The sequence below is a fragment of the Carcharhinus amblyrhynchos genome, chromosome 30 (assembly GCF_965287045.1).
Source record: "Carcharhinus amblyrhynchos chromosome 30, sCarAmb.v2.hapA, whole genome shotgun sequence".
Lineage (NCBI taxonomy): Eukaryota > Metazoa > Chordata > Chondrichthyes > Carcharhiniformes > Carcharhinidae > Carcharhinus > Carcharhinus amblyrhynchos.
In genome coordinates, this window is record NC_137353.1 from 17,556,564 (window position 1) to 17,580,828 (window position 24,265).

At 42.0% G+C, this 24,265-nt stretch overlaps 1 protein-coding gene across 2 annotated transcripts in view; it reads right to left on the reverse strand.

Annotated features, from left to right (window-relative positions):
- The window catches only part of LOC145360207 (matrix remodeling-associated protein 8-like), a 58,360-nt gene extending 35,967 nt beyond the window's left edge, over window positions 1-22,393 (reverse strand). For both annotated transcript variants that reach the window (XM_080215251.1, XM_080215250.1), the window contains exons 1-4: window positions 22,038-22,393; window positions 10,145-10,171; window positions 7,232-7,537; window positions 3,338-3,439 (exon numbers count right to left, since the gene is read on the reverse strand). In XM_080215251.1, the coding sequence (XP_080071377.1) occupies window positions 3,338-3,439; window positions 7,232-7,537; window positions 10,145-10,171; window positions 22,038-22,086 (484 nt within the window). In that variant the 5' untranslated portion in view covers window positions 22,087-22,393. The remainder of the gene's footprint in view (window positions 1-3,337; window positions 3,440-7,231; window positions 7,538-10,144; window positions 10,172-22,037) is intronic.
- Between the last annotated feature and the right edge of the window lie 1,872 nt (window positions 22,394-24,265).

Below are 24,265 nucleotides of genomic sequence, written 5' to 3' on the forward strand. Positions count from 1 at the left end.
GAAATACCAAAAAAGGATGGGTATTCCAAATTGGATTTCTTATGTCAAAAAGTATCACTTGCCTAGCCTGCATCCCCAGTGTATGTACATGGAGAAGCTTTGAAACTCTGAGGTTATTTTGAAATAACTGAATCATGACAACAGATAGCAGTTTTGTGGCACAAACAAGTTCTGTGATGATCTGCAGGAGTAGACAGAGCTAGTTTAATTCTGCTTTAGACAAAGGGATAGCACATGGTGCGAGGAATATGAGACAAAGGATATACATATAGGATGGAGTCTCTTTTTGCTGCTTAATGCTGAGAACTAATGTTGACGGGAGCAGCTTTTCGTCTCTGATAAGTACGTTACTTATGAGGATATAGATGTGGTATTTGCTTGTAACAATCTCCTAATGTACAATAAATTTAGGGTTAATGCATCCCCAATTCCTATATTGTTATTATTCAGGACCATCCTGAAAATCTTAACACACGATAACATTCAATTCCTAACCTTTGGATGGGCTGCAATCCTTTTCAAATTACTTAAAGACTCATCCTAAGAGAAACACCCGAGAAAACAGTGAAGGAGTGTTTGCTGCTGCAGCAAAAGTAAAAATAGAAATGTTTCTGGTAACACATATTTGTGGGAAGCCTTTCTGTGTTCATTGCATTTACAGAAATCTCCCTGGAATGCGAATGATTGGTTTGTCTTCGACCAGTTCGCTGAGAACTATGTGTCTGTGAAGCAGTACGAGAGAAAGATAGCATTCTATTCCACTGTGGTGCATTGTTTATTAATTTTTGAGAAATAGGAAAATCTTATCAGCAGAATGTTTATGACATACCGTTTCACAGTAATAATAAACAATGGCATCATTATGAAGTTCTTTGTATTTTCGTGGTTGAGGGTGGTTCTCAGTCTGACTATTTCACCCAGGAGAGGTCTGCCAATGACTTCAAGCGGTCAATCATGTGCACAGATCCACACCTATTATTTTGTGGCATACAGCCCTGGAACATTCTAGATTTGGTACTGTTATATAGAATGAAAGCAGCAGCAAACAAATATGTTTGATGGCATTAGCACTCTGGGGCTTGTCGAATATAACTAAATCACTTCAAATCATTACTGTTATAATCTGTACAACACAAAGCTGAAACAAATATATTCCTTCCTTCCAACAGTAATCAAGTTGTGGAACAAGTTATTGTGGGCAGATGATGTAAATGGGGTCAAGAGATAATTAATCATACCTCTGAACAGTGATTGAGGGATATTGGCAGAAGGTGGATGGGTGGAATTGAGAGAAGGTGGGTCAAAAGATATGGGGAGAAGATAAGACAAGAGGTTGAAGGATATGGCAAGAAGGTGGGTATGTGGGGTTATCAAAAATATATAGGATAGTTGGGCCTAGCTGCCTTTTCCTATTTTTCACCCATGTCATGTCATCTGAATGAGTTAAAGTTATGATCATATGTTTTAATTAGAGTCATAATGTGTTTAAAGTGAATTATTGTTACTATCTAAAGAGCAGGAGAGGTGATAACTTGATTGTTTTGGGTAATTTATTCATGAGACAGAGGATATGCTACAATATCCTACCCTTTTGGACAGACGCCTTAACCCTTCTCAAAATGGATAATACAATTAAGTGTAAGGGACAGTGTCTTTCAATTGAGAATGTGCTTTCTAGCCTTAACTCAGACAAATAATCCAGCGAAAACAATAGATTTAAAAGCTTGCTCATCTACTGGAAGTAATACAATGTATCTCAGAAGTGATAGTGAGTTCCACATATCTTAAGTGTGCTCAGATGTATAAGGTCCCCTGTCTTTTATAATATCACTTCTTTGCCACCAATGCACAGATCTCTACATTGTATTGCAAGGGTGGAATTTAGATCCATTCATGGGTGGAACATTTTTTCTGTAGGACTATCCAATCAGATGATTTTTTTCAGCCTTGGAGTGTTGTGCACCACTCTGAATCTCCATTGTGTCATTAAATATCACGATTTCCGAAATAAATCAGGACAGATGCGAGAGGGAGGTGTAAGTACAAACTACAGTCATAGGATTACATTGAAATTACAACATGGAAACAGGTCAATCAACCAAACCAGTCCTTGCTGGTGTATGTCCACCATATGAGATGCAGTTCCATATGCAAGTCTTGTTCCTATATTCCTTTACTTGTATTTCCTCCAGCCGTCTATCAATACCTATTATTCAATGCAGACATGGACAGGATATTTTGGATAACAAGGTTTCCTGGCAGCCATCTGAAAAGTCCCTGCCAATCACAGCAGCACTGTAGATACTTACTACTGCATGGGGTGTTAATGGGACTTCTGTTCCTTACTTGGGCGAAAGTCCCACCTAGGAGTTGCCAGCTGATCTGATTGGCCAGCTGCTCTGTAGTTCCAGCAACACCTGTGGCAGCAGTGACCCAGCTCAGATTCCAGGCCAGGTTAAGTGCAGGGGTGGGGATGGGGGGGGCGTGGTTTCATGACAGGCAGGGGGCAGCTTGACCAGAGGCAACTGGGGAAACAGGTTCTTAATATAGAGTTCAAGGAGGCCTTGGGGGGAAGGAGGATCCAATGTGGAACAGGACCCTTGATAGTGCCACTTGCTCCTCCCCCAGTCTTCCTACCTGAGCAGGATGACCTGCCAGGTACATCTGCTACCACTGAAAATTGAGAGCAGGCGGGAAGCAACTTTTAAGTAGCCAGTTAAGGACTCCAATTGGGTTAAAAGTGTGTGAGCTGCCCTTAGCCTCGATGGCCTCTCATAAAATCGTGAACAGATTGGAGGTGAGCAGGAATGCAACTTGTAGTGTACTTTAAATTTCTGCCCATAGTCCCTCCTTCAATCACTAACTCTATTGGTACTTTGCACAAGCTTAGAACCCCTTTTGTACAAAAGTTTATTGTGCCTTCTGTTCTAAATTATTTATGTTTAATCTTATATTTATATCTCTTATAAGAAGCAATCTGCTTCTATGCACGCTATCCCATTCCTTCATAGTTTTAATATCCTGATCTTCTTTGCTTGAATAAAATTAGTCATGTCAACAAAAACAGTTTAAAAATCTGGCCTTAGTCTGTATCTGTTTTCCCACCTTGTGCCAGTCCCACCAGTCCAAAATGTACAGATTAAGTGGATTGGCCATGCTAAATTCCCTCTTAGTGTCCCAAGATGTGTAGGTTAGATGAATTAGCCATGGTAAGGGTGTGGAGTTATGGGGACAGGGCATGAGAGAGGGCCAGGTAAGATACTCTGTCAGAGTTGGTATAGGTTCGATGGGCTGAATGGCCTCTTCTGCACCATAGGGATTCTATGATTTCATTTACCTGATCTGGTGACATTGAGTTGAATTTTGACTGTTTCGTAAAGATGACAATAATGGTGGTGAAGATTGCATGAGTAAATCCCTCGGTCATTTGTTCTAACATCTGTAAAAGGACGAAAATAACAGGAGATTAGAATTTTTTATTTGAGACACTCGGCAATTGAAGGTAGGGGGATGGTGGGGGTTGGGGAAGTCATTGGGTTGCTGGTGATTGCGGGGGGACGGTCAGGGAGGCCAGCTTACGATGGGAGGGAGGAGGGGCACTGCGTAGTGGCCCGCTCAGCATGCTGATGCCGGCTTCTCAGGTGGGATTAGGCCCTGCCACTCACTTACCTGTGTAAATCCCCTGGTGGACTCTGTGATGCAGAGTGCCAAAAATTCATCTATGTGCGCCCAAAAAATAGGCAGGAAGATCTTGCATTTTCTCACCAGGTGGGCACTTCATTTTGTTTTTGGGAAAATCGTCCTTTGTCTTTTCATGGAATATATTTTTGTTGAATATTTTGCATTGTTAACTATTTTCCAATGTTTAATTATCATCATACCTTTTGATCTATTTATCCAATCAACCTATGCCATTTCTCCCTTCAAATCTGGAAATTAATGGGAACAGAGAATAGAGAGAACTTTATACTTGACCATATCCAGTTCATACAATTCTCAACCAAGGAAGTCAAAAGATTTGGCAGTCTTGATCAAGGCTCATGAGTGCCACGTCATTCACACTGCATCGTGACCATTGCAGAATGTAGTTGGTCTCAGCTGGAGATTCAGCTGGAGCTGGAGGAGTCAATCCTCTCACTGTAAATTAGCAGTTTGATGTGGAAAGGATAATGGAAGCAGCAAATATTTGATGAGTGATGTTTTCAAGTTTTGGGTGAGCTGAAATTTATGGCGTATGGAAGGTGGGAAGGGAGCTAGGAGAGCTTTGGAATAGTTAAATGAGGAAATGATGAAGTGTCTAAGGAACAGATGGCAGTTATAATAGAAGGTGAGCAAATGAAATGAAAGTAGAGATGAGTATGTTACAAAAGTGAAAAGAGGGCTTTTAGTAATCAAGAGAACACAGAGCTTAGCTCAGCTTAAGATCAAATAGGGTGTTGAGGTTGCATGTTTTCTGGTTGAGATACAAACCAGGGAGAGGTTTTTTATCACAGGCAAAGGTACAGAGTTTGTGGTAGATGCTGAAGATGATGGCTTCAGTCTTTGCAATTGTTAATGTGAAGAATTTGTGGTTCACTAAGCAGTAGATGTCAGACACGCAATCCAACAAAAGAGACACTGGAAGAATCAAGAGAGATGGTGGAGGGAAAGCTCAGTGTCATCAGCAGATATATTTTTGAGTAATGGTAACAAGGATCATGATGAAGAACAGAAAACCAAATGTACTGGGAGATCTCCTACCGGCCCCTCCACCCGTTCCTCTCGTGGACAGTGTGACTTACCACATTTCACTCCCTGTGCCAGGCTCGCATGCGCCACTCCCCTGGTCATCCCCTCCACATCTGCTGCTGCAGAATTCACCCCAACCCACCGATCATCACCACTGCAGAATTCCCCAATTGCCACCCCTGCAGAATTTCTCCCACATCCCTGATTGCCAGCCCAGACATCACATCCCATCCCCCACCAATTGCTGCCCTTGGACATCACCCCCTATCCCCCAGGTTGCTGCTTTGCAGAGTTCCAATCACCCCCACAATCGCCACACCTCCAATTGCTGCTCCCACTAATCAACCCTCCCATGCAAAATTCCCCTTTCCCTCCCCCCTTTACAGAGCTCCCCCCACTTCCCCACTGTCATAGGCCCACCCCTCTCAGGCCCAAACCCTCAGGAACACCCCCCCCCCTCCCACCCCAGTACTGTCAGGGTGCCAGGCATGCAAGGCACTACAAAAGGTTGTGAATGTAGCCCAATCCATCACGCAAACCAGCCTCCCATCTATTGACTCTATCTACACTTCCTGCTGCCTCAGCAAAGCAGCCAGCATAATTAAGGACCCCATGCACCCTGGACATTCTCTCTTCCATCTTCTTCTGTCAGGAAAAAGTTACAAAGATACAAAGTCTGAGATCACATACCAACCGATTCAAGAAAAGGTTCTTCCCTGCTGCTGTCAGACTTTTGAATGGGCTTACCTTGCATTAAGTTGATCTTTCTCTACACCCTAGCTATGATTGTAAGACTACATTCTGCACTGTCTCATTTCCTGCTCTATGAATGGTATGTTTTGTCTATATAGCGCACAAGAAACAATAATTTTCACTGAATGTTAAAACATGTGACAATAATAAATCAAATCAAATCAAAAAGGCACTGCCAATTGGCACTGCACAAGGGTCATTGCCCAGCCCTGCCCCTGACCACCCAGGGGGTGCTTCAGTGGCCTCTGGTCTCACCAGCAGGTCTTAAACATGCAAGCAAAGCCTGGTTGTATTGAGATCAGGGCGCCCTTTTTAAAGGGCATCCTGATCATAACAAGAATAAACCTCTCTTCACAGCCCTGGAGGTCTCAGGGTTCCTACCCCACCCCCAATTAGAGCTGACACTTCTCACCCCCTTCTCCCTCAACCACTGGCCCTTTCCCCACGAACATTGGCCTCTTCACTCCCCTGATCATTGGTGCCTTCCCCCACCATAGTCAGAGCCAACACATGCACTCCCCCTCCTCCCCCAACCAACGGCCATATGCAGCATCCCTCTTCTGTCCCATTGCAGCCCAGAGCCAAACCTGAATGAGCCTCCCACTAGGACCTGCACTTTGGAACAGGTTGGCACTGCCAAGTTGACATGGGCATGGTGCCAATCTGTACCAATAGACATTTCCACAAGGCAATGCCAAGGGGCACTGCCAGTTCACTGCCTGTCATGACCACTCCTCTGGGCGCTATACTTACCCTTACACCCCAGAGAGTGCCCCATGACAACTAGGTAAACCTATTGTAAATAGTGCCAGTGTCTGTTGAATATCCAGTGAGGGGGAAGACTCAGACAGAGTGCTCATTGATGACATGTTAATGCACTAAAATGAGCTTTCTGGGATCCTGCAGCATGTTTCATGCTACTGCAGCAGTGAGGGGACTGGGAGATTGGAAACTCGTTGATGCAAATCTCACTTTCTGAGTGCATGAGAGTGTGGGCTGAAGAACTACCCCCTATGTCACAAATATCTTTGAAGGGACTTTGTCAAATGCCTTCTTCACACCCAGCATTTTATATCCATCCAGCCATTGTGTGGCACCCTTAGAGATTCCAATAAATACACTAGGTGCTTCCTGCCTTTGAGAAAACCATGTTGGCTTGAAATTATTGCCTTCTTCTCATCTCTTACTCTTGTCCTTTGATGAATCACGTGTGCCACAGTGTTTATCTATTGCAGATTAAACAAACTGATCTACAATTTTCAAGATCTTGTTTCTAGTCTTAACCAAAACAACATTATTCTCTCAAAATTTTAGTCATAAATCTTCTACTTTTATTCTTAGTTTTCTTAAACATTCTTTCCCATTGACTGCTATCTTACTCAATAGATAGTACCTTTTACCCCACTTTATTCTATAGATGATGCCACAGTATCTCACCATATTCTATAGGCATACCTCCATTCCCTGCCTTAATATATAGGCACTGTCACTATATTCCACTATATGCTATAAACTGTGCCTCTTTGCAGCACATTATTCTATGGGCTATGCCAGAGACCCCATCATATTTATAGACTGTCTCATTCTACCCAACTAATTATTTAGAGTGCCACTATACACCATCATATTCTATGGACAATGTCACTACTCAATTGCTTTCTATATGCTGTATCATGCATCCCAATTTATTGTATTGGCTGTGCCAATTGCATTCAGTAAAAATGAAAACAGGAAAATAGTTTGCTTTTACCTTTTATCACTAAAGAGAAGTTTCCATTGGAGAATGCAGAGGTTGACATCATTACCCTCCCCTGGTTGTAGCTGTTATAGACACGCTGATCCCCTGCTGAGAACATATCAAGCACACGGTCGACTTTGTATTCACCACTGATTGAGAACCAGTCCCAATGGGCCACCCGTTGACGGTCCTTCAAACGGTCCTGGATCCAGACTATTCGCTGACTGTAGCACTGCAGCACCACCTCCGACCCAGCGGGGGCAGATATGTTTTGGTATGCCACCACAACGCTATCTGGATTCATTGCATTCGCAGGAACTAGAAAGAGAAGTAATAGCACTTTGATTCTCACCTGATTTGAACTCAATTTTCTCCATGCTGTGGAAGTAATGTTCTTCCATTTGTCAGTTCCTTCTCTCTTATCTTAAAGGCATTGACTTACTGGGTTGTGGGTTTCACCTTTCAATAAATGGTGGCAAGGCATTGGATCATACAATCACAGGATTGTTAAAGCACAGAAGAAGGCCATTTGACCCTTCATAGAAAGTATCAAAAGTAAACTTGATCCTGTTCACCTCTAGTATTCACACACAAACAGTATCTGGCTAGTGATACAGTGCAAAAAACCTGGCTGAATTTTCCTTGCAATCCAGTGGCAATGAGGCAACGTAGCATCCATTTGGCTGCCTCCACTGAGAACAGTGATGGATTTATTATGATCTGAGGCTGTTTACTGGAAATATCTAACTACTGACTAAAATCTTTATCCTAGCAATGTAGAAATGCCTCTTCGTTTCTAACTATTCAACTTACGTGGATATTCTATTTTGTTAATTGCTTTGGGAAGGCAAGCTGCCAGGTAAAAGTGACCAAGGATACAAGGGCAGTTGATTTTGGAGGAATCAATCTGTTTAAACTTGGCTCATTAGTTTAAAGAGCAATGAATAAAATCACTAAAATTATTGCCATTTCAATGGGCAATTGAAAATTAACCAGAATTGTAACTTCTATTGTAAAAAGATTCAAGTGTTGTAATTTTAAATGGTCTTCAAATCTCACTTGCAGCCTTAAACCCAGCCATATATTCATTCCTACATTTAAGCTAATATTCACTCCTATAGCTGCTCAACATAGTATTAACTAGGGTGTGACTATAGTCACTTAAGTGGGGAAAGACGTTTCGTAGCTATGATACAAGGGATAGGGCAGAGGGATGGGCCTGGGTAAGATGGATTAGATGCATTGTCGGAGAATCAATACATACTGGATGGACTGAAAAGCTGCCTTATGCAGTATGGAAATTCTATGACGATACTAACTAAAGTGAAATCACAATAGACAGTGTACAGCAAAGCAGCAATAGCAGCATCTATTTTACAGAATATTGAAAAGATGGACAAAGGTTTCTTCCTGACAACAGCCATTTCGAAGATAACATGTAGGGGGGCTGAGAACCCAGGCATGTAGGAAGGATGCGACGGGAAGCCCTTTTCGCAACACCAGCCATGTCTTGGTGCTTGTTTGAAAGTTCAGATGATAAGGCATTCTACAAAATAACTTTGACAGTCTACTCAGGGAACGATCCAACAGGATCTACCATCTCCTTTTCCTGGAGGCCTCGAAGACATTACATGTAGACCACTATCTGATGAACATAGAATCCTACAGTACAGAAAAAAGTCACTTGGCTTATCAAGTCTGCACCGACAATCCCACCTGGACCCTATCCCTGTAACCTCATGTATTTACCCTGTTAGTCTCCCTGACACTAAGGGCAATTGCAAATGGCTAATCAACCTAACCTGCATATCTTTGGACTGTGGGAAGAAACCAGAACATCTGGAGGAACCCACACAGACACAGGAAAAACGAATAAACTCCACACAGACACACTCACCCGAGGTCGGAATTGAACACAGGTCTCTGGCAATATGAGGCAGCAGTGCTAACCACTGCGTCACCATGCTAGCCCTTGAGATCAAAGGTGCTTTTCTGCATAAATCTTTTTATGCCAGATCCATCCTTTGCAATACTGAGGACAGGTAGAATTTCAGCATGGAGTGAGGCTTCAGTGTTTGCTTGCCAAGGGTCCAGGCACAGCTTGTATATTTTTCAGATAAAAAATGGTGATTCTCCCAGGTCAATGGGGAAAGTTCACTGTCCAAGGTGTTTCAATCACACTACACCAAGGGTCTGGAAACTGTGCAGAATCCCTCAGCTAATGGCTGACGTGGTATGTATTTGTGAATTTCAAGAATATTGTTATTGTATTGAGGCACATCAGAGTGGAACATGCTGTATGTAGAAAAATTTAATTTTATCACACTTCCTGTAATATTCAATTCCGAAGGTTTTGTTGTGTAATTTTACAACTTTTAAACAGAAAGTATATTTTTGGGGAAAAAAAATTACAGAACATTAAAATCAATGAAATTAAAACTGAACAAGATTTAGACTGAGCTGCCAATTCCCTATCATTCATTTTGTGCTATCGCCTAGGATTAATCTCCTCCCCAAATTTTACAAACTAACTTCGTTATTCTGCTACACATACAGGGAGTCTTGAACAGTGGAACAAAATGGGCAATACGGGATCATCTATCTGACTGCAAGGATATTAAATATCAGATAATCAATCCAATACCAGCTATTTTGCACCATCTACCATTTTATTCCTCAGTGGCTGAACTGAGCAGTCATCTGGACATTAGAACCTAGGACCATAAGTACATGAGGCTGATTTGTTTTCCCTCTTCACATACTAGCAATTTATGTGAGTAAAAACTTGTTTTGTGATGCAATTGTAATGCTAGTGTCCTGCGATGATCTACGGAAACATTCAGTACATTTCCACACAACAAAAAGTAACCATTCATTCCTTAACATAATTATATAAAAAGATTTATGCAATAAGAAATTGCTTACCATTAGTGTAGGCAATGGCAAATTTCACTGTAAAGAAAGCAATGAGAAAGATTATAAGTTTTTAAAACTTCTGAACGCTGCTGTGGAGCTCAGGGCTCACTTTATACAAGTGCTAAGTACAGTTTTGATTCTTCTACTGTGATAGCTTACCTTAAAACTCACCCTACTGCTAAACTGACATGATACTGTTGAGATAAGAAGGCTGAAGTTATTTTTGACTTCCTGAGTGATTCAGTTTTAGTGATGGAACGCACAACTCAAAGATGGCCTAAACAGTTAAACCAGTTATTTGCTAAAAACATTCAAACCTACATCCAGGGTTTAAGGAAGCTGCCATGAGGTGTATATCAGGCAAATGATTAGGGTGGGAAAGAGTTTTATTTCGAGAATCAATTGCTGTTGAGTATCATCAAAGTGAAGAGTAAAGATCAAAGACAAGATAGTTGGGAATTTCAGATTGTGGAGGTAAGTGTGCTTGGGAAAATGTTTTCTGGGGTCGGACATTGAAAGTACTGAGTTTGGGAAGAAGGGAGGGGACTCTGGGTAGAAAGCAATACAAGGAAATGATCAGTGATGTTCTTATTCATATTTATGATAGGAATAGGAAGGCTGTGTGAGAAGGCCATATCAAGTGGTTGCTGTGTTTGTGTGTAGGAGTGATCTAAAGAGGAAAAAAGAGCAATAAAATCAGCGGTACAAAAACAAGAAGTGTTGAGATGGAGCTTGAAATCACCACGCACAAGAAAACACTCAGTGCAGAAGAGGGAAGAAAGCAAAGATATTTTGGTGAGAAATTTGGACTGATATTTGGATGGCTGTACAGAACAAGGATGTTAAATGAGAGATGTGAAGAGCGGAATAAGATGGGGTGGCATGATGGCATGGAGGTTAGCACTACTGCTTCACAGCAACAGGGACCTAGGTTTGATTCCTGGCTTGGGTGACCACCTGAGCTTGAATGTTCTCTCCATGTCCGCACTGGTTTCCTCCCACAGTCCAAAAGGCATGCTGGTTAGGTACATTGGTCATGCTAAATTCTCCCTCAGTGTACCTGAACAGGCACCGGAATGTGGCGATTAGGAGATTTTCACAGTAACTTCATTGCAGTGTTAAGGTAAGCCTACTTGTTCCTACTTTAACTTTAAGATGAGATGTTCAAAAGAAGTTGTCAGAAGAGTAAGGGAAAGACCAAAATGTGACTTAAGGACAAATGCTGAGTCACAATGGCTTCAGTGGAGCAAATGGTAGAAAGTATAGCCACATAGGTGGGGAAATAGTGATAGTAGGTCGTTAGCCAGAGTTTAGAGGATCAGAGCTGAGAGTGATGAAAGGGACAGTAAAGAGGTTTGTAAAATTAACCCATGACAAATATTTAAGTCAATAAAGAAGGAAGAGAATAACCTGGGGCAATTTGTACTGTCAGCAGGCAGAGGCAAGAGAAGCACAAAGGGAAGCTACAGATGTTGAGTACAGAAGAATTGGAGTTGTGAAGGTGGAATACCTCAGGGCCAGAATTCTCTGGCCATTCATGCCAGTGGAATTCTCTGGTCCCGGTGCAGTGAATAGAGGTTTGGCTGAGTAGCAAATTCTCCGTCCTTGCTTGCAGTGGCAGTGGGGCATGAACAGCCAGAGAATTCTTGCCCAGGACAGAGAATAGAATAAAGACACAATAACTGTGAACTGAAGAAAAAAAGGGAGAAAAAACATAACAACGTAATAGGAGCATGAGTTATTTGATGCAATAAGCACCCCATTCAATAACATCATGGCTGATCTGATTGTGACCTTGTAGATCAAGCATCTGTGGAAAGGAAAGAGAGGGAGCTAGAAATTGATGGACTCAGGTTCAGAAGATACACATTGCATCAATACATCCAGCAGCAAATAACTAGGACATAAACTTTCTGTCATAGTATTCTCTCCCTCCAAACCAACACATGAATCCCATCACTGCATCCTCTCCCTAATTATTATATATCTTCACAGTCTTCCCATCCACAAGACCACATGTGCTTTGGTGTTGTCCTTATATATTTATCAAGATAAGAGCATTATGGATCTCAGACGGGACACACCATTGGAAGAAGTGATCCTTTTTTTGCAATGGTCACATTCCCACATCACTATGTTTGAACAACAATTCTCAATGCAAATATGACTGAGGCATTGGTTAATTGGCCATGATTCAGAAAGGAGATGCTCAATGTATTCTCCAGATGTTAATTTATTGTTTTGGGGAAGGTTGTGGATTGAAGTCACAATCTGGGACTTGAGCACAAAAAGCAAGGTCGGCACAACAAATACAACACTGTTAGAGTGTCGTACTGTCATAAGAGCATAAGAAATAGGATGAGGATTCGATCACTTGAGGTTGTTCTGCCATTCAATATGATAATTTTGATTTCTGCTTCAACTTTATTTTCCCACCCACTCCACATATCCCTTGATTCTCAAAAATCTCTCTCTCAGCTGCTGGATGTATCATGTTTTGAATGAGACATTAAACTGAAGTCCCATCTGCCCTCTCATGTCTGTGTAAAAGATGATGTGGAGATGCCAGCGTTGGACTGGGGTAAGCACAGTAAGAAGTCTCACAACACTAGGTTAAAATCCAACAGGTTTATTTGGCAGCACAAGCTTTTGGAGTCTTAGGCTTTCTCTTCAGGTGAGAAGAAGAAGCAGCCTGAGACTCTGAAAGCTTGTGCTGCCAAATAAACCTGTTGGGCTTTAACCTAGTGTTGTGAGGCTTCTTACTGTGTAAAAGATTCCAAAGATTCGATGAACAGCAGTGGAATTTTTCTTGCTTCTTGGTTAATTCTAATTGTTTAACCATAGAGTCATGGAGCAATACAGCATGGAAACAGGCCCTTTGGCCCAATCAACCATGGTGCCCTCCCAGCAACTGCCCTGCATTTGGCCCATATCCCTCTAATCCTTTCCTTTCCATGTACTTATTCAAATGATTTTTAAATGTTGCTACTGTACCTGTCTCAACTACTTTCTCTGGTAGCCCATTCCACCACCTTCTGCATGAAGAAGTTGCCCCTTTTAATTCTTTCCCTTTTGCCTTATACAGGACTAGAGGGCACAGCTTCAAGATAACGGGGGGACAGTTTAGAATGGAGTTGAGGAGGAACTTCTTCACTCAAAGGGTGGTGAATCTCTGGAATTCTCTGCCCGTTGAAGTGGTGGAGGCTACCTCGCTAAATATATTTAAGTCACGGGTAGATAGGTTTTTGACAGACAAGGGAATTAAGGGTTATGGGGAGAAAACGGGAAAGTGGAACTGGTCCACTTCAGATCAGCCATGATCTCATTGAATGGCGGGGCAGGCTCGAAGGGCTAGATGGCCTACTCCTGCTCCTATTTCTTATGATCTTAAACCTGCCTTCTAGTTTTCGATTCCCCTTCCCTAGGAAAAAGACTATGCTCATTCATCCTACCTATGCCCCTCATGATTTTATGCACCTCAATAAGGTCATCTCTCATTCTCCTATGTTCCAAGGAATAAAGTCCTAGCCTAGCCAACCTCTCCCTATAACTCAGTCTACTAGTCCTGGCAACGTCCTCGTAAATCTTCTTTGCATTCTTTCCAGTTTATCAATGTCTTTGCTATAACAGGTGACTAAAACTGTAGCCAATACTCCAAGTGCAGCCTCACCAATGACTTATACACCTGTAACATAATGCCCCAATTGCTATACTCAGTGCCTTGACTGATGTGCTAAACGCCTTCTTCACCACCCTGTCTACCTGTGATGCCACTTTCAACGAACTATGAATTTGTACTTCTAGACCCCTTTGTTTCTCAACACTCCCCAGGGCCCTACCATTCACTGTGTAAGCTCTACCCTGGTTTGACTTTCCAAACTGCAACACCTCACACTTGTCTGTTTTGAAATTCATTTGCCAATTCTCAGCCCATTTCCCTAACTGATCGATATGGGATATGTAATTAAATCTCCATTAACCGCTGCATTTCTTACATTATACTTCAAAAATACTTTATTGGCTGTAAAGCACTTTCAGACATCCTAGCTCTTGAAAGGCATGATGTAAAAGCAAGTCATCTTTCTATGTCCCTCAGACTGGTTTAGGAAATACTGGCATGTTTTGTACGATGTTACGAAACAAGGTTGTAGAAACTGCTTAAATATGTCCTGAACAGCCTGGACTATTTAACTGAATAAGATAATTGGAGAAGTTAACGCTTTAAGACAAAACATAATTTTAATCTTCAAGATTCCTGCCAATTTAAGATAAGAATCGGAGGTTTCTCAGTCCACTTCCTGTAATTTCTGATAACCTTCTTCACTATCAACGATACCCCTTAATTTAGTATCATCCATAAACCTATCAACCATGCCTTGTACATTCACATCCAAATCATTTATATATAGAACTCTAGTCTGGCTTCAAAATATACCTCGAGGTTTCTGAGCTGGAACCCTAGTAATTGCAACTGAGAAGTGGAGAAGCTAAATTAAAATGGCATATCAAGTGATACAAGAAGGAACTTGAATAATGTTCCATATCTACTTTGATGTATTCTGGATCACTTCCCACCATCATTAAAACAAAAAGTTAGTAAGTCTGAGATGGGTCGGGATTAGGTTTGAAATTTTTAACATCCCAGATGACCTAAGCCCATCTGTTTGCTTGCAATTAAAATTCATCCCTTTGTTTTTCTGCTGCCCAAAACGTTTGTAGAGATGCCAGCGTTGGACTACCCCAGTCCAACGCCAGCATCTCTACATCATGACTACCATCAACACCGCAAACTGCCGGATCCAAATACCCCAGCCCAAAATGTTTACCAGTTATAGGAACACTAATTAGTATTGATCTAATTAATATTTTTTTAAACAGCTAGCATTGACATTATGATCGAAAGAGCCTCTTTTGGTGCTGTATGATCCTATGATATACAGCCCAGTGATGTATTGTGTAGGAGACAGGATATAGGTTTGTATAATTGAGGCACACCACTAGTCACAGGCCTCCAGTCTGAGAAACAACCATCATTGAGCCAAGTTTGAATCCAGTCAACCTCACAAGAAACAGATTATCTGGTAATTATCACTGTTGTTTGTGAGAGCTTGCTGTGTGCAAATTGGCTGCCATATTTCCTACATTACTACACTTCAAAAATTGCTCATTGACTGTAAGATGCTTAGGATTGCCCTATGCTCCTGAAAGGTATGTAAATGCTATGCTATATAAATACAAGTCTTCTGTTCCAGATTGAAGTTATGATGAACAAAGTGCAGTAAATCGTATAACTTGAGAAGGATGGTACTAGAACAATCAGTGATGAGGCTCATTATATTGTCTTGGCTACAGCTACTTCATTTGTCTGAAAGTGCAATGGTTGACAGCAGGGAAGGATTATATACTTCAGTAGATTTAAGGCAACCGGAAATCTAACAGCAGCAGCACTCAGAACACTGTGTTTTCATTGATGGAGTGTTCCCATAACTGGTAAACACTTGGGCAGCAGAGAAACAAAGGGATGAATTTTAATTGCAAACAAACAGGTGGGTTAGGTCATCTGGGATGTTAAAAATTTCAAACCTAATCCCAACCCACCTCAGACTTACCAACTTTTCATTTTAATGGAGGGGGAAGTGATCCAGAATCACATCAAAGTAGATATGAGACATTATTGTTTCTTGTATCACTTGATATGCCATTGTCATTTAGCTTCTCTATTTCTCAGATGAAATTGCTAGAGTACCAGATCAGAAACTCCAAGATATATTTTGAAGCCAGACTAGACCCCAATCTACCCTGGCAGTGCCAGTTGTTCCACAGCCAGTGTGCAAGACGCAGAGCCAGGGGAATGGGGGCTGAGTGAGACTATGATAGGGGGGCTATGTTGGAGGGCTATGCAGAGGGTCTATGTAGGAGGGGTCACGCAAGGTGGATCATGAAGTGGGCACGATGAGGGCATGTCGAGGTCATGATGGGGAGCATGTCAGGGGTCATGATGAGGGGGGTGCATGTTGGGGGTCAGACAGGGTGACCAATCAGTAGGACCCCAATGCCAGCAACCCCTATTAGGGAGGTGGTGGGGGAACGTGTCGTTGATCAGGGGACGGTCCCGATGTCAGTGGGGAGAAGGAGGTGGTCTTTTGGTGCATTGTGAGATGGGAGCGCCTTTGTAGAACGGCATCGGGCTCACTTCTGAGTTTAGACCCCGCCCCCTCCTAGTACCAGCATGCAACTCACCACCCTCCCAAATAGTGATTTGAGTGTGGACGATTGCAGTGTGGAGCATGCCTGGTGGACCAGCGTAGATCTCTCCAGTTTTCTTGCTGTTATGACACGTGGCCAGAATTTTCCAGCCACTCAGGCCCCCTCCACCCCGGCGCTGCAAGCAAGAATGGAGAATTTAGTGCTCAGCCAAACCTCCATTCACTGCAGCAGGACAAGAGAATCCCATGAGTAAATGGCCAGAAAATTGCAGCCTTTGTTTTTTTTGGAGAAAATTCCAGCCATGGTATGATTTCCAATCTGAACACAGTTGACTGGAAGTAAATTTGTATATCTGATCTAGATTGACTCTCAATTAACTGGAGGTATAATGTTCTATCTGATGCAGATTGGACTCCAGTTGACTGGACATACAATATTCTGTGAAGTCAGCTGGGGAATCATTTAAGATTTCTTCAAAATTACCAAAAGTCCAGCTTTACCGCAATTGCCTGTCAAGACAGACACTAGATCATCAATTTAAAAAAACAGGATAATTATCAATTTCAGACAGTGTTCATCGGTAAGTGAGCATGCAATTTTTGTACAACACTTCAACTCCATCAAATGATTACATATATAAGAACATAAGAAATAGGAGCAGGAGTATCATCGATACAATATATTCAAGTTTTCATATATGTGATCACCCACAAAACAATCACATTTCTTGGCTGTTTCATACCTTTAGTGGACACATCCAGCTGTGATGATAAACTTTCTAAATCTACCAACTTAAAAATTAGATAATAAACCAAAGGAGCCTGTGGGAAAGTTGCATGCCTCAAGGTTCCCATTTCTCTTAAATATACAGCTTATTAAGATTTAGATCTTCTTTTTCTTCGCTGAAGGTACTGATTCTCACTGGGATTCAGATTCCTTCCTCTCCTAGAGGTGCCGACTCTCACTGGGATTCAGAATTACAGAATCTTATGATCGTTTAGTACGTAGGCAAATGGCCATTCTTCCTATATGATTCCAAAGCGGGGGAAAATAATTCAAAAGCATTGAACGGGTGAGAAAACAGTAGGCTTTTTTCAGCAAGGTATGTAATGGGAATTGCACTCTGTGAAATGCAGAAGCCCTAATGTGAATCTTACTAGTGGTGGTGGTGGTGATGGTGGTTGTTGGTTTGGGGGGGGGGTGGGGTTTGGAGCCTCAGCTCATCTGTGAAGCCAGTTGCTGAGCTCTAGGGGTGCCATCCCTCCTGCAGGCTTTCTCCCTTCTCTTCCCTCTTACAGACCTCATCCATGCCTCCCCCATCAGACTCCACCCTGTCAGGCCCTGTCCCTCAGGTCACATCCTCTTGGCAGATCCAGGGTGCCAAGCTGATGGTGCCAGGGTGCCAATTTGCCAGGCTGGCACTGCCCCATGGCACTGCCCAGACCTGCGCCCGACCATCTGGGGGTTTCAATGGCTTTTGGTCCCACTAGCGTGCCCATCACATCTGGTCCCCGTTGGTGGGGACCATCTGTGATCCTCGCCAGTGAGAACCTTGACCAGCGAGGGGGGCATGCCCGGACAGTAGCATCCAGGGCTGATTAATGACATGTAATCATGGGCAAGAGGCTGATTTCGTCAGCAAAATATGAGCAGCAAGATCGTGTGAAGCGAGAAATTGGGCGTGAATCCAATTTTTCACTTCTTGCCCCATCTACCGGCTCATCACACTGATCAACCAGTGTGGCAAGCCAGTAAGATTGTGCCTGGGATGTATCAGGAGGATATTAGATTTTGGAGAGCATTACAGCAATTCTGACATTGATCCACACATATTTTCTCAATGCACTGAAGAGTGATTAGAAATGGTGACCTTGGTTTAATTTTTCTCTGCCTTTGTTCAACGGTTACATGCATCAGCTATGGGTCAGCTGGTTGCATTCTCACTTCTGAGTCAAAATGTTGTGGGTTGCGTCCCATTCCAGAGATTAATTACATATCCCAGACTGACAATCCCAGTGTAATATTACTTTGGAGATGCTATAATTTAGATGGCATGCTATGCCTATCTGTCCTTCCAAGTATACAAAGATAGCATCAAATGATAGGCAAGTTCCCCCAGTGTCCCAGCCAATATCTATCCCTCCACCAATATTATTAAAAGTAGATAATTTGGTCATTTATCCTACTGCTTTGTACTGGGCCTTGCTGGATGCAAATTAACCACTGCATTTCTTACATTATACTTCACAAATACTTTATTGGCTGTAAAGCACTTTCAGACATCCTAGCTCTTGAAAGGCATGGTGTAAAAGCAAGTCATCTTTCTATGTCCCTCAGACTGGTTTAGGAAATACTGGCATGTTTTGTATGATGTTATGAAACGAGGTTGTCGGAACTGCTTAAGTATGTCCTGAACAGCCTGGACTATTTAACTAAATGAAATAATTGGAGAAGTTAATGCTTTAAGACAAAACATAATTTTAATCTTCAAGTTTCCTGCCAATTTAAGATAAGAATCGGAGGTTTCTCAGTCCGCTTGAAAAGTCTTTCCATTTATGACCAAATTCAAAGGCATTCCAGAGGACTGGAATCTTCTTTCTGCCTGGTGCTTGGCCTTCTTTGAAGGAGGGGGAAGGGTCCCCTTCCTCACTGAAAGCCTGGCAGCTGTGCCCACACAGTTTCAATTCTTCAGAGGAATCCTTTATCTGTATCTCCTTTTGCACTGCTGACTGGCTTTCGCTGCGGGCCCTCCTGTTGGGCCTGCCAGTTCCCTGATCCACCCACTTTCCTTAAATAGATTGGAATCCTGGTGGCAGCTTCTTAATTAGCTGCCTTTGGGAAGATCGCAACCACCATTCCGCCATGATCAAAGAAAGGTAAATGGAGAAAAGATCAGTCATGACTGATCTAAATGGCGGAAACAGATTCTCAGGCCTAAATTACCTATTCCATTTCTACAAAGGTTCTTGTGACCCTTTGGCAGATATAACAGTGAGTTATAAAAAGGGGAGGAGGGTTACAGTCAAAGTTTAGTAACAGCTGTTTTGAATTTGAAAGGAATTCTGAGCTGTGCAGAGTCAGGAACTTCAGGGTCACATGACCTTTCCCTTGCGGAGAGAAGAGAAAAACAGTGAAAAACATTTAAAATATCATCTGGGGAGCACCTGCCAGGAAGTGAGTAACTAACCAGAGCACCACATTAGTGAAAGGCTTTGGAATAAACTGCAGCAAGTGATGCAGCAGGGTCAGTGAGAATAACAAAATAATGTAATAATAAATTAGGGACAGGCATAGGAGCAAAGAATGTTCAATGTCATGAAATGTTGCTGATTCAAACTGCTTTCCAAATGTTAAAACAGAACAACTATGATGAGGAACAACAAATGCATAGAGGATAATGCACAGACAAGAATCTGATATGTACAGGATAGCACATGGAATTAGGTGTGCTACGGCCAATATTATTCAGTATACTAAATGCAATACAACACAAAAATTGTGTTGCATAAGCAAAATACAAATATTACATGATTGCCTGCAAGCTATTCGTCCTAGGGCATCATCACAAGTTAGTCTGATCTTCTCCCATTGCTCATCCAGTTTGCAGCAGGAGTCATTAGATGATAGTGGAACAGAGAACCTTACGAATTTTCCCCTTCATACTGTTATCCTCACTCCCCTTTTACTGTATCTATATCGCTCTCCTCTTTCTCTGATTCTAACCTCTTACAGTCTCCAATTCTAATGCAGATTTACAAAAGTCCAACTGACCTAATTTTCTTTCTACAATATGCATTATGTTAAGAAGCATGTCATGATAGTGAAGGTCTCCATGTTCCAGAAACTGTCAGAGAAAGGCTCTGATTTTTTTGTAGACACAAGGAAAAACGTGGGGCCTGAAAGTCTGTGATTTTGTCTATTTCTGTGGGTTTCAGTACACAGTGTGCCAGAACTAGCAGAGTGCATCCTGGGAGAGAATGAATAATTTTCACAAGTTTACAATTACTGACAAAATTTCACAATGCGCGTGTTGCTCTCAGCACCACTGTAAGCAACACAGTAGAAGCAATTTTCTTTTCACAAGTGCATGCTAATTTATTATGGGATGATTTTAACTCTGCCCATTTAGTGGAAACCAAGCAGGCAGCTAAAATCATCCGTGGAGCCCACTCAGGACTCAGCTCTTCCAAGCAGGTTCCAGGTTTAGCAGATATTCTGAACAGTCGAGAAAGATGCTCATGTTTCTCCTTTGAATTTTGGAGTCATTTGAGTCTGACTGCAATTGTAATTAGCTCCCTTGTTAGGAAGCTTTAAGGGCCTGCAAAAGGCCCCAAAAGGGGAAGCCTTGGTACTTTTTTTTGACTTCCTTGTGAGGCCAGGAAGAACAAAAATGCTCTTAGCCTAATCTGGGCTTGCCCTTTCTCTGACCACATGACTCTTCTATTTAACTGGGCGTCAGGGATCGTTCCTTTGGCTACTCAACCCACCCATTGCTGCCCAGCCATGGGTGTTAGCTTCCACTAACACCCTGTCAACATATACTGTTCAACTCAGAATGCCCTAACCAGTAAACTTTAATTTATCAATCGCCTTTTTGCTGCCCAGCCATGAGTGGGGACTTTAGAGCCTATAAGAATTAAATCTCCTGGGCCTTCTTTTGTCAATGTTGGTATAGCTGGTTGCTCACTATGGCCTTTAGTTAAAATTGAGGCTTTAACGTTTTGTTTTCTTCTCATGTCTCCTGAAGGTGTTGATAGGTTCCGTAGAGAACGTTCATCATTCAGTTTTTACCTCGATTGACCTTCACATGCAAATCTTGACAGTGTCTGAGTGTAAGAAATACATTTGTGGGACAATTACAGCAAAATCCAATTTTTTCCTCCTCTGGTTGTATGCATGCACTTATCAGTGGAAGTGCCTGGGTTCATCAGGAGCAAGTTTCCCTTTCTAATCTAGAGCACTGCGATCAATCGTACTCACAACTGATTTCAGCTATATATTCAAATTTAACATAATGAGTTCATATTTTGTTCTGTGTTGTCTGATCTAGCTTTGAATAAGAGTGTAAAAAGAATTGTCATGTGAGTCAGATTTAAGAGTTAATCTCACTGTGATGGTTATCTTATAGTCGCAGGGGTAAATTTTGTGGTAATAAAGTTGATGGATGTTAATATAAAGAACAATTTACACACCAGGTAAACAGTCTGAACATCAAACACTACCAGGGCAGGTACAGCATAGATTAGGTACAAAGTAAAACCATCTCTATATGGCTCATTGAACACACCGAGGGCAGATGCAGCACGAATTAGATATCAAGCCAAGCATAGTTCCGCAAAGAACTGAACAGAGCAATTCTAACCACTGCCACGAAAATTGTTTGTCTAAATTCTGCTGCTTTATTCCGAGGACAAACATTAAAGCAACTGGCCATGTCTGTTTAACCTCTAGCTAAAGCACCAAGGATGATCACAAGTCAACAAACTTCCACGAACATCCTGTCAACATATACTGTTCAACTCAGAACGCCCTAACCAATAAACCTTAATTTATTGATCATCTCTTTGCCCAGTTATCAAGTGACACACAAGAATGTACATTTTAAACCAGGAGACATTAATGAGATTTATATATCTAAACCTTCAACTAAATGACTTGTTTCTTTCTTTAAAAATTAGTAGGTATAGCTTCTTACCTTTTAAAAGCAGAAAATGCCATATCAGGAGTTTTCCCAGCTGTCCCATTCTTTAACTCTCGTCTTCAGTAAACTTATCAAGGTTGTTTCAATCAAAAACAAATCATGACATCATCACAGTTCTTTGTTTCAGAAGCTCCAAGTGGTTTTGATCCAAAGGGACCTATTCGAGCTTGGAGTTTTCTTTAATTGAGGTGATGGGGTAGAGTGTTGTCCTGTCCTGTCAGTAAAGATTATTTTTTGATGTGGGACCAGCCTCACTAGCAAATGAGCTCTTTTTGCTTGCAATTAATTCCAAATCCTTTGCTGTTCTTAACTTTGGCACAGGGTAATGTGACTCTCCCACTAATCGCACTGCTCTGCACGGCTCCAGATCCTAAACTGTGTTTCTTCTTTCTCTGTGTGTTATTAATTTGCTCAGAGTTGGAGCAGCTTTGAGCAGTCCCAGCCCAATTTGGCTCTGGGCCATAAAACTTCTCCACTTTGGCTTTTTCTGACTTATTTTGATTTTCTTTTCCCAGCTGAATCTTAACTTTCCTTCTTGAAACCTCACAGCTGAGATATTTTAACCTTCTGTATGCTGGTGTAATTCCAAGCACAATATTCTCTCAAAAACAATGAATATTGATTCACTTTACCATCAGATCAGAAACAGACATGTATTTGTACACAACTCATTAAACTATATTTCCCTCCTTATTCAAAAGCCTCAATTTACCAAGTCAGCCAAAAATCGGCTTAAGCCACCCTGTGGCATATGCTTGCCTCTGGTCGGCAGCTCAAGTGACTGGTTATGCCACGCCATACTTAACTTTTTCAAAAGGAATTTATCTTCCTTGTTTAAATAAGCCATGGATCTAGTCCAGGGGCACATTTGGCTGGAGCAGAGGTGAGTGACCAGTGAATTTAAACATTTTAAGGCAGTTTTGGTTTTCACAAAATTGAGTAATATTGCCGCAGGAAGGGCATGAGGTTGATTTTAATATTAATGTTCTAGTTTTAAGATTATTAGCGAGTCCAGGATGCAATCATCCAGGCTCACTTGCCTTACCAACCTTAGTGGCTGAGGTCCGCAGCGGCGAGGATCATGTATGGTCCCTCACCAACAGGGACCAGACGTGATGACCTTAATGGTGTGGCTGGAGGCCATTGAGGCCTCCCCAGGGTGGTCAGTGTCCCTTGGGGAATGCCAACCTGGCAGTGCCAGCCTAGGACCCTGGCACTTCCAACCGAGCACTGCCAACAGGGAACCCTGGCAATTGCCCTTGTACTTTCTCTCTCCTCATCATTCAATGCCCTAAACATTCCTTCCAGGTGAAGCAGAGGTTTAAATGTACTTCTTTCAGTTTAATATATGGTATTCGTTGCTCACAATGCAGCCACTCCACTGGGGAGACCGAACAGAGATTGAGTGACCACTTTGCAAAAATCTCTGCTCAGTCCGCATGCACATCACTAGGTTTCATACTTCTCACTATTTTGCCTCTCCATCTTGTTCTTATGCTGAAATCTCTGTCCTTGGCCTGATGTAATGTTGTTGAAGTTCTCGAGGAACCACATCTTATCTTTCAATTAGGCATTTTTACAGCTCTCTTTTCCTGAGTTCAACAATTCTGGCTGATAAATTTCCCCCCTCCCCCTATTTTGTTCCTTTCTTGCATGTGACAACATTGATCTTATTTTTTAATATCTTTGTTTTTGGACATTGCAGCCATTCACACTCTCTGTGGATAAATGTTTTGTTTCTTTACTATGACTCTAGTCACTTTCCTTGCATTTTGTCCCAGTAATTAATTTGTCATTTAATCCTTCTTGCCTTCTACTCTACCTTTTTGTTCTTCCCTTAAGTTCTTCTTCCCCAGGTTTCACTTGCACAAAACATATTACATTTCTTCCTTCGGTTCTGAATAGGGTCATTGACCTGAAACATTAATTCTGTTTTTCTCCCCTCAATTTCTGTCAGACATGCTGAGTATTTCCAGCATTTCATGTTTTAATGTCAGAAAATGTGGGGCTGTGGAAGGTATGGGTTGGGCTTCCAATGCAGGTACCTTATCAGGCACTGGCAATGTGTGCTCACCTGGTCCACTAGAAGACCGTTCTGCACCATGAAGATTAAAATATCAACCACAATGCATTTTGAGACCCTGAGCCTCATGACACACAAGGGCTTCTGTGCTTCAGGATGGCTGGTCTACTTGTTACAGGACAGAGAGGGTGGGTTGTCT